The sequence below is a fragment of the Lineus longissimus genome, chromosome 7 (genome assembly GCF_910592395.1).
Source record: "Lineus longissimus chromosome 7, tnLinLong1.2, whole genome shotgun sequence".
Classification (NCBI taxonomy): Eukaryota; Metazoa; Nemertea; class Pilidiophora; order Heteronemertea; family Lineidae; genus Lineus; species Lineus longissimus.
Genome location: NC_088314.1, coordinates 14,813,030 through 14,823,729, shown reverse-complemented (window position 1 = coordinate 14,823,729; position 10,700 = coordinate 14,813,030). Strand labels below are relative to the sequence as shown.

Here is a 10,700-nt window from a genome sequence, read left to right as displayed (position 1 = left end):
CTACAACAGTAACTGACGAACGGGCTTCGCGTCACCTGTATCTATTTCATGCTTGATCAGCCCTGTCCTCCCTAAGTCAGCATTTGATTTAGCAAAAACACTCTGGTACTTCAGTAGCAAATCCTTTACTTTGTGCATTTCATTTTCTTCCAAGTCTTCTGTACTCCTTTTGTACAAATCTTGTAAATTTTCCGGTAGGTCCGTCGGCTCAACCGGTTTCTCTTCAGTATGATCTTTATCATCCGCAACATGATTTTCTTGACCAATTTCTATGCTCTGCTCCACTGGATGTAGGATACCAGCGGTTGTTCCCTTGTTAAGTGTCACTGTGTCATCGGTAACGTTCATTATTCTGAGTGGACACGCTTTACTATCTGTATCCATGAAGGTGCGACCCATTACCAAACCTCGCTTCGCCAGTGAAACCTTGCTGGGTTCAACCATACTCCATCTAGCTGCATTGTGCTTGTATACTGGTCTCCCTGGTACAATCATTTCTTGTCCGGACAGAAAAGCTACTGTCTTCTCTACCAGGATGCGACGACAGAAGTGTTTTTCCTCTCTGGTGTAATACAGAACTTCGTGGCCATTGCTTAAAGGCCATAACTCCAGGTATTTTGCCATTTCCTGCTGTAAGACGATTTCAAAAGTGCACCTAACAATTTATATAATACAGAAAACCCCATGCAATTTGCTCCATCCATTTTGAAGATATAGCCTTTCAGGTGTTTGACAACTAGATCACCTAATCAGGCTAGCAACTGGCTTGTTAGAGCCAGGCGGCGGGTTCACCAAAGTTGTGATGTAGATCAGGCTATTGCCCTACTTGGGAGGACACGTATAAATTAATGCTCTTATAATTGATATATGAAGTCTGTTTTTCATTGACATTTTCAATGTTCAAGTATGAAAGCATAATTTTGCCCATGATAAATCAGTTTATTGTATTCCAAAAAATATTTTAATTAAATATTTTAATTTTTTGGGAAAACCGGTGATATTTATTTTAGAAGTCAAATCTCACATCTAGAAAGTGTTTTTTGAGCTAATTCGCGAAGTGGGGAAACCAAATCAATGCCAAAAAAAACATAGACCCCACAAATATGGTCAAATTAGGTTTTCTAGACAATTTAGGCAAATTTATAGAACTTAATTAATTTTTCAAATTCGATTCTTTTTACAGAAAATTGCATCAAATACATCAATTTATACAATACTCAAACTATCGTAATGTATTTCTAATTCAAAGCTTCGATATACCTTGTAATACAGACAAATTTATACTATTTATATTATTTATAGTTCAGGAAATGTTAATAAATAATCATTCCATGTAGTCTTTTGAGAGCATTTTTAATTGTAAAAAATATATGCCTCCGTACACACAGAGTCTCTGCAATGCTCATTTTTATCACAGTAGTCTCGCGCAGCCAGAAGTTCTTTACTTATTAGTCTGGCGCATGCCAGACTTTTTGTACAGGACGTTTTCCCCAACGATGTATGTGAATCTTGTCACGAGCACAGACTGGAAGAGGAAGTCTTTGCTTTTTGCCCAAACGTTGCCAGCACCAGCGCACAAATCTGCGGTATGCAAGGTATCTCCATAACCTGAAAAGACAGTTTGAGAGAAAATTTGAGTTCAGATGAAACATAATGCATACAATGTAGTATGGTCATGAATCCTTTGTGCTGAAGGCAGTTGTTTCTGTTTTGTAAATAAATAGAAAGTGTACATGTACATAATATTGTAAATATAGTTCATACTGTAAAATATAAGTGTAGATAAATAGTCAGCAAGCAGAAGTGCTTTGAACTTATTTCAACTTACTTGTGCATTGGCTGATCATTTCCTATTGGCCCTTGATCTTGGATAAATTCATACATGGCACTTTCCAGGACATATCGGTCAAGGCAGTTGCTTGCGAATCCGGGATGCAGAGTTATGCAGGCAACTCCATCTGGCTCATAACTTTCCTTCTTGGCCAGAACTGGGGAATAGTCACTGCAGCACGTCGACTCTGTTCCAGGGCAGTGATTTGAGCTGTGCAGTTTCCACAGTCACACCTGAAGTGATAAACGTTTACATATTTACAAAAAATGATGATTAACACTAGACCAGTTGCCAGTTGCCCTCCTTCGCTTCCCTCAGTCTCAGTGATGATGAGGCCGAGTCCATGACATGGCAGATGGCAAATGTCCTTCAGAGACTGTTCAAATACATACAACCATTGAACCAATACAAAGCCATCCAAGAAGTGCCAGAGCATCAGATAAAGTCCAATTGTGTATAGTAGTAGTGGATGCATGTAGTGCTGTGTGCATAGAGAATGTAAACAAAACTTGTCATTTTCTGTTGCCTGCACGTTCAGGGCGTTCATCCTCCACTTCCTCATCACTTTCGTCCGAATGATCACTCTCATTATGATCTAGTGATATTAATGGCTCGAACGTGTATACCTCAACGTTTAAATATCCTTCTGTATCGACCAAAACATCCTCAAATTCACTGCTCTCACTCTGAACTGTATGCGGAAGCCATCTTGCTTTGTTCTGAATAGCCTGATCTATGATATCAACAAATCCCTAGCGGCCACATGTGGAACTAATCTAAAGTTGTGTGTGGTGGGAAATTCAAATAGTTTAAAATTGAAAATTGAAATAACTAAATAATGACTTTATTATTAGAATTTTTTTAATGTCTGGGATCTTGTTTTTTTAACCCTCAACATATTTCATGAGTATCAAGCATGTTTCAAACCTAGATATATGGCCTTTAATAAACTGTTCTTTCTCATGTTTAATATGCATTCTGTAGCTCTGAGAAAATCCATCCCGAGAATTGCCGGTACACTGACGTGCGCCACAATAACATCCATTATTGTCGGTTTGTTAAATATTCCTAGCTCTATTGTGCATTCACCAACAATATCAATCTTTCTTCCGCCAGCTGCTGTAAGAACTGTGCTGCAGTTTCTCAATTCCGGCTTTAAATTATTCGCCAACCTGTAGTATGTATCTGCCGAGAGTACCGTGATGGACGCTCCGCTGTCAAGGAGACAATCAATGGTTAAATTCCTTAAACGTCCTGTCACATAAAGCGCGTTCCCTTCATCACTAAGTTTATAACACATAGGAGTCTTGTTGTTCGTCTTGTTAGTAATGTTGGGGTCATCTATCTTGCTTATGATCGGGGGACACCCTTCACCTCCGACCTGTACTCGTTTCCCGACTGGCTTACTGTAGTCTCGGCATTGTGGCGTCCCATGGTTTGACTGTCCCTTGATTCATTTTTGAAATGCCTGGGCTGACTCTCCTTTCATTCATTTTCGAAATGCCTGGGCTGACTGTCCCGTCTAACAGGGTAATAATTCCCATAAAACTGGTTGTCTTTGGCGTTGTAACTTCTAAAGCACTGGTCATTATAGCGATCGTTGTATTGGTCATGGTAGCGCTCTCCGCTGTATCTGTCATATTGCTGATCAGTGTAATGTCGCAGAGGACGGTTGTCCCGGGGATTGCCCCTGTTGTCCCGATTTCTTGACGGTTGGTTGCGCCTGGGTTGTTCGCATCTTGTCGAATAGTGACCGTAGTCGCCACAATTCCAACATTTAATGTTCTGTTTACTAGGCCTGTCACCTTGACTTTGGCTTCCATTGCTTGCTTGCAGTCGGTTGTTATTTTGATGAATGCCGGTTATTACCAGCTCCTGTAACTTAGCGAAGTTGTCGGTCAGCTGATCAATTTGCTCATTCAACTTAGCGTCACTGGAAGTATTCTTCTAAACTTGGCGCACCATTTTTTGCCCAAGCCTGTATTACCCCTTTGTGCTTCTACCTTCCTAAAAGCTTCGACTTCTAGCGCCACCGCTACCGTGTCATTCAGCGTCTCTGGCCTAGCTTGAAATAGACGTATCCTCGATCTCGCTATTATCAAGCGTGTCACAAAAATGAATCTTAGCCATACGCTCTTTCCCCGCTGTGTTCAGCTCAGGATAGGCTTGACAGTCTAGCCTGAAAATGGCTTGTGCCATGTCCTTCAGACTCTCATTGGGCCGCCTTGCCTGTGCTCTCAATTCAGGCAGATGGAGCTCTGTCCTATGATTACCTCCAAAACGACCAGCAATACTGTCTGTTAGCGTCCCATAGTCGCGACGGGCTGCAGGCGCTAGATTCGTATAAATTTTCTGGGCCGGGCCCTGTAGAGAGGCAGCTAAAAACTCGCCCTCATGTTATCATTCCAACCATTTAGGTTAGCAATATTTTCAAAATGCGCAAAGAAATCTTTCCAATTCCCCTTGTCATCATACTTTTCTGGTAACACCATATTTTGGCTCACCAGCACAACTTGAGGTTGCTGAGGTAGAAATCTCGCACCATCATCCCCTCCCATATTATTGGGCATCTCTGGAACTTGTCCATTCATCTTACTTTATTATATTTTCAATGAGTGCAATATACTTTTGGTGCACGGGTGCAAGTGTGAGTGCACGGGTGAAAAGTGTGGGTGCACGGGTGCAAAGGGTGCAACAGTCAATTTCACTGGGTGCAGTGGTGCACACTTGAATGAGGTGCAAGAATCTCTTGTTACTTGGGTGCAGGTGCAAAAGTGCTAAGGTGCAAGGTGCAAGGTGCAAAGTGCAACTGACTTGGGTGCAGTGCAAGCTAAGTGTCTTGGTGTCAGGTGCAAGGTGCAAAGTGCAACTATCTTGGGTGCGGTGCAAACTTGTAAAATTGTTATTCTATGTCAATCTTTAAAAATTCTTTGCCGGTGCACGGTGCAGGGTGCAGGGTGCAGGGTCGGTGTATTCAATTTCAATATTCGGTCTATTCTGCGATTTGCCCCACGTTCAGGTGCCAATTGTCATATCCAGACAGTTCTTCAACTCATGGGCGACTCTCTAAAAGAATCCAACAGAAAGACGAATATTCTAAAAAGCACTTTGTTCAACGTTAATTATAATTACATACACTATAGCTCTACTCTGATGCTGATGCGATGCGATGCTGCATCCAACTCTGAACTGCCCCGAGACACGGCACGCACGTGGCAACAATGTAAACTGGGTCATCCAATCACGACGCGACTGCAACAGATGTTGTGACGTCAAGCTCTCAAATGTGAACAAACACACACGACGGAGAATGGCCGCAAATGTGGTTCAGAACATCGCTGATAAAACGGGGAAATATAATGAAATGAACACACAGGTTTGATTCTACATTGGCAGACGAATCAAACCTGGTATCTAGTTTAGAGATACCCAAAGGGACAGAGTCGTAATCATTGATGGGAGACGGGGCAAAATGCCGAGTTTTAGCGAGAATACACAGTGAAATATACGCGCAGAAACCGCGCTCAAAGAAAGTTCTGAATCACAAACACAACGATGATTATACTGATAAAACCTATATATAACTAATCTGAGAGTACTAGTACATGCCTCCCAAGAGTATCACCCTGCTATACTTAGCCAAATGATAATAAAAGCAATAAATCGAAGTGCGTTTGCACGGATGACTCACATAAATTATCTCCCGGAAGAACGGCTTCCAAATAAGGCAATGATGTCGTCATGACGATAGAAACATTTAGTCAAGACGTGATGTGACTGCTTGGGTCCGATGATAATACCGTTGTGAATGACGATCTGTCAAACTTGCGAGTCTTCCGTTTGATTGTCCTATACGTCATGACGTCTGTGTGGTGTTGTGCGACGACATATTTCCCCTGCGACGACACCTTGTGTTGTGATGTTGTGGCCAAGATGATGTGTGGTTGTCAGGGGTTCTTTTGCGCGTATTTGGACATTGTGGCGCCAAAAGGCTTGTGCGGGGATAGGCTCGAAGTATTATGCCTGGGTAACGGTTTCGGTGTAGATATAACCTCGTCAGTTATCTTATAGTGGTTCAACTGGCCTGCCATTGTAGTATGACAGCAATGACCCTGATGTCGATTAATGGTGACGACTCAAAAGAATCTTTTAGATAAGAGACAATGGATGGTAGGCCTGGGTGGTGCCCAGATTGGGGTCATAGCTTGGTGTAGCAAAGGCTTACTGGAATGGTATTTTTCAGGTCGCCCAGTGACGTGATTTGTGGTGAGGACAGGGGCATTGGGTGATGCCCCGGCTGAGAGCTGGTGAACGGAGATTCGGAGAGTAAAGGACAGCAGCGCTGGTTTAGTGCTGCGAGAGAAGAGTAAAAGGGTAAAAGGGTAACCTACATGGAAAAGGAAATAGTAGATACGCTAGCAAGTGTAGGTTTCCTATTACCAGGACGTGTTGTCCTTGATGTTGAGACCGAGCAGTGACATAGTGCGCAGTCGATGGATCCATGTAGACTCTTTGGCGGGTCTAATGTTTTTGGAGTTATCCGCATCTGGGGAGGCGTGGATGAATTCTAGGACGAAGATGCGTACATCATCCAGTCCATGGTGGTCGGTTTGATCGAAGTGATAGCCGATGATTTCAGCATGGTTGTGCTTGGTTATGTTATAGAAGTGTTTCTGGAAACGACCAATGATTGTCTGTTTCGTTTCGCCCACATACTGTTTGTTGCATGTTATACATTGGATACAATAAATGACATTATTGCTCTGACAACAGATGTTGTTCTTTGTTCTGTAAGACCGGCCTGTGGTGCGGCTGGTGATCCTACCTGTGGTGTCCAGACGTGGGCAGTATCGACACCTGCTGGGTGAGAGACAGATTAGTTGGTTTGTCTTCGTGGTTGTGCTTGTCAAGTTGTCAAGTTTTGCTCTAACTAGAAGGTCTCTCAGGTTTGGTGGGCGCCTGAAGCCTTGAGTGATGGGGCATTCGAACAGGTGTAATGTCGTTCGGTGCCTGGCGAGAATGTCTTTGTTTTCGCTGATGATTTTGTACGGTTCAGTTTGGGCTGGGTTGTACGTAGTGACAAAGAAGAAAGGTGGTTGTGCCTCTTCCTCAGTTGGTGTATTTGGTTGTGCGGTGATGAGGGCTGCTCTGTTTTGCCTGTGGGCTTTGATCAGTGATTCCTCTATGAGTTGGTTGGGGTAACCTCTCCTGGCGAAGTGTTGTGCTAGAATGAGTGAGTGGTGTTCAAAATCCTCTAATCTAGAGCATATTCTGCGGACTCTCAGGAATTGTCCGTATGGGATTCCCTGTTTGCAAGAGGCAACGTGGGCTGACGAGTAGAGAAGGTAGTTGTGCGAATCTGTAGGATTGACATATAGGTCAGTATACAGTTCGCCAGTGGGTAGCAGGTTTACCGTTGTGTCCAGGAAGTTGACACTCGAGTCTGAAATCTCTGCTGTGAATTTAATGGTGGGGTGTTGTGAATTCAGTGTGTTTACAAAACCATCCACTTGTTCCCTGGTGTGGGTAAAAATCGCAAATATGTCATCAATAAAACGTCCCCAGAAGTGTGGTTTTATTGGTTGGTTGTACACATAGCGGTCCTCGAAGTCCGCCATGAATAGATTGGCAAAGGACGGTGCAACTTTGGTGCCCATTGCTGTCCCAGATATCTGTAGGTAGTTCTGGTTGATAAACTGGAAATTGTTCTTAGTAAGGACTAGATCCAGTAATCTAATAATCGATTGGTTTGTGGGACCAATGACGTTATGTCCACCTGGTCTGTGTCTTACGAGGTGGCGGGCTACTGCTCTCTTTCCTTCTTCTGTGGGGTTGTTGGTGTAGAGAGATGTGACGTCTAGTGTGACTAGAAGGGCGTCCGGTGGGAGTGGTCCCAGGGAGTTTATTAGTTGGAGGAAATGTGTCGTGTCCTTGATGTAGGATTTGGTCATTTTCACCAGTGGTTGGAGGAAGTGGTCTGCTAACTGGGAGATGCGTTCAGTGGGGCATCCGTTTGCTGACATGATGGGGCGGCCTGGTGGTGGCGTTATTCCCTTGTGTATTTTCGGTAGGAGATAGAACTGGGGTGTTCTAGGTTTGCAGGGATCGAGATATGCATACATTTTTTCAGTGATTTCTCCTGTGTTAAGCATATCTGTCAGGAAGGATGTGACCTGAGTTGCATGGAGGGGTGTGGATTCCTCCGGGATGGAGCGGTAGTGTGTCAAATTTTTGAGTTGACGCTCTGCCTCCGCAATATAATCTGTTTTGTTCATAATGACAATGGCTGAGCCTTTGTCTGCTGGTTTGATGACAATTTGGGACAATTTTTGAAGTTGGGAGATTGCTGCTTTCTCATTCTCAGTGAGGTTCTGGGTGTGAGGAGCTCGGATTGGGATCCGATCAAACTGGAATTCATTGGTGCGAATGAAAGCCTCCAAGTCGGGTGGTCCCGGTGGGTTCCACTTAGAGGTTAGTTCTAACTTTTGTTCCAAAGAGTTAACATTCCCAGGGGTGGGTGGGTCCGAATCAGGGTCATCACTGTGGAAGAATGCCCGTCTCCTGAGGCTGACATGGAATTTGTCCAGGTCTTTGAAAAGTTCCCCAAAATCTGGTTCGCCCGGGGTGGGGCAGAAGTTCAGACCCTTACTCAAAAGGCTCGTTTGAGATGGAGTGAGAGTAACATCAGAGAGATTGATAACATACTCAGAGTAACTGTTCTGGGTCCGTGTGCGGCCCATGTTATTTATTTCTTTAATTTCATTGATTATGTCAAAAAATCGGTTTTCTGTGTTCGAAATTATTGACGGAAGGCCTTGATGAGGGCCTCCTCCCTGGCTGTCAGAGTGTAAGCTGGACTGGGACGTCGTCTCCTTGGTGAGGCGGGCCTGGCTTGTCGTCTCTGTTGTTGTGCTTGTTGTGGTCTCCTCGGAGACCTGGCTCGGCTGTTTGGCTGTGTCTTCTGTTGTCGTTCCCTTGGTCGCGTCGGCTTGGGCTTGGGGGCCTGTCCTCGTGGACCAACTTGCATGTCTGTTGTGGCTATGCGAGTGGTCCCTTTGTAAAAAACCTGTTTTGGGATTTGACGGGTTTGGAGACTGTCGCTGATGGCTTTGTGGGACAGAGCTGTGCGATTCTCTTCTCTGGTGCGGAGTGCGGCGCGTACTTCCGCTCTATCTTTGGAGACCAAACTGTTGAGAAGGTCACAGGATTTGGTGAACTCGTCCTTGTCATCTTTGAAGATTGTGGCGATGGTAGAGATGAGGGCCTCTCCCCTGGTGGCGTCCTGTTGAGCTTTGGTGTAAAGCTCGTCGGCCGAATGCTTTAGGATGCTGATTGCATGTTTGGTTCTAATTTGTAGACTCACCTCCGAGCAAGGAGTTAGGTATGGTGGTAGTCTATCCAGACCGTAAGCCCAGGCTGGTGGAAGTCCTGAGTCAGCTTGTCTGCGAAGGTCATCTGCTCTGGCAGTAGTTTTGACGAAACTGGTCAAATTGTTCCTAGCTTGTCGCCAGAGTGGAAGGGCATCCGCTCTGACGGGATGAGCGGACAGAGCATGATCTTGTGTTGTTTGCCCGATACCTGATGAAATATCGGTGCGTGAGCGCTTTCGGGTAGGTTCCGTCCCTTCCTCTGGCAGAGGTGGTGTGATCATTACAGACAGGATGTCTGCGTGCTGTGGTGGAGGCAGTGCCAAAGAAGTGGCGCTTGAACTCGGGGTGTAAAAGTCCGTGGTTTGCAGACTGAACTCTCTGAGAACGTCTATTGGGTTGTTGTCCCAAGATGGTCGCCTGAGTGGCGCGATGTCCCTGTGAGGGAGACCAGACCCGTTTGCGGCCCCACCAGCGGTGGGGGAAGCGGGTCCAAGGTGGGAGGTGTTTTCCGCATCTTGGGAAGAAGTGGGGGTGGTGGTCCCATCCGGTAGGTCCATCTTGGTAAGTCAAAGTCGGTGGAAGATCTCTCCTAGCAGTTGAAGTTAGAGAAATAAATAGTCAAGACGTGATGCGACTGCTTGGGTCCGATGATAATACCGTTGTGAATGACGATCTGTCAAACTTGCGAATCTTCCGTTTGATTGTCCTATACGTCATGACGTCTGCGTGGTGTTGTGCGACGACATATTTCCCCTGCGACGACTCCGTGTGTTGTGATGTCGTGGCCAAGATGACGTGTGGTTGTCAGGGGTTCTTTTGCGCGTATTTGGACATTGTGGCGCCAAAAGGCTTGTGCAGGGATAGGCTCGAAGTATTATGCCTGGATAACGGTTTCGGTGTAGATATAACCTCGTCAGTTATCTTATAGTGGTTCAACTGGCCTGCATAGATAAACATGACAATAAAGTAACATTTAGGAAGCTATAAGATCACCGGGCTGCAATGTCTGTATTAATGGGCCATGGGGGTTTTGCCTAATGACCATGAGGTGCGTAGATAAACATGACAATAAGGTAACATCTAGGAAGCTATAAGATCATTGGGCTGCACTGTCTGTATTAATGAGCTATTACTGGGGGCTTTGACCACTGATTATGAGGTGCAGAGGTTGACATGACAATAAAGTAACATCTAGGAAGCAATAACATCACAGGGCTGCACTGTCTGTATTAATGGGCTTTTGTCCAATGATTATGAGGTGCAGAGATTAACATGACAATAAAATCACATCAGTTTTGGGAGCTATAAGATCATTGGGCAGCACCGTCTATTGATGGGGGCTTTTCCCAATTACTGTGATGTGCATAGATTGAGATGACAATAAAGTAACATCTACACGATCTAGGAAGCAATAAGATCACTGGGCTGCACTGTCTTTATTAATGGGGTTTTGCCCAATGGCTATGAGTATGAGGTGCATAGCTTTCAAGACTGATGTG

The 10,700-nt window shown here is 44.8% G+C and overlaps 1 protein-coding gene and 1 long non-coding RNA gene across 2 annotated transcripts; both read right to left on the bottom strand.

The window, feature by feature from the left end:
* Window positions 1-930: 930 nt before the first annotated feature.
* LOC135491312 (uncharacterized) lies at window positions 931-2,544 on the bottom strand. Its single transcript, XR_010447804.1, has 3 exons — window positions 2,458-2,544; window positions 1,829-2,064; window positions 931-1,608 (listed from the first exon to the last, which is right to left on the bottom strand). It is a non-coding gene; the product is annotated as an uncharacterized LOC135491312 (long non-coding RNA).
* A 3,723-nt stretch (window positions 2,545-6,267) lies between these two features.
* LOC135491594 (uncharacterized) lies at window positions 6,268-8,571 on the bottom strand. Its single transcript, XM_064777567.1, has one exon. It carries the CDS (start codon window positions 8,569-8,571, stop codon window positions 6,268-6,270), a length of 2,304 nt encoding a protein of 767 aa, XP_064633637.1.
* Window positions 8,572-10,700: the final 2,129 nt, after the last annotated feature.

Coding starts and splice junctions, on each gene's coding strand:
- LOC135491594 (XM_064777567.1), bottom strand. CDS start 8,571: ATGGGCCGCACACGGACCCAGAACAGTTACTCTGAGTATGTTATCAAT.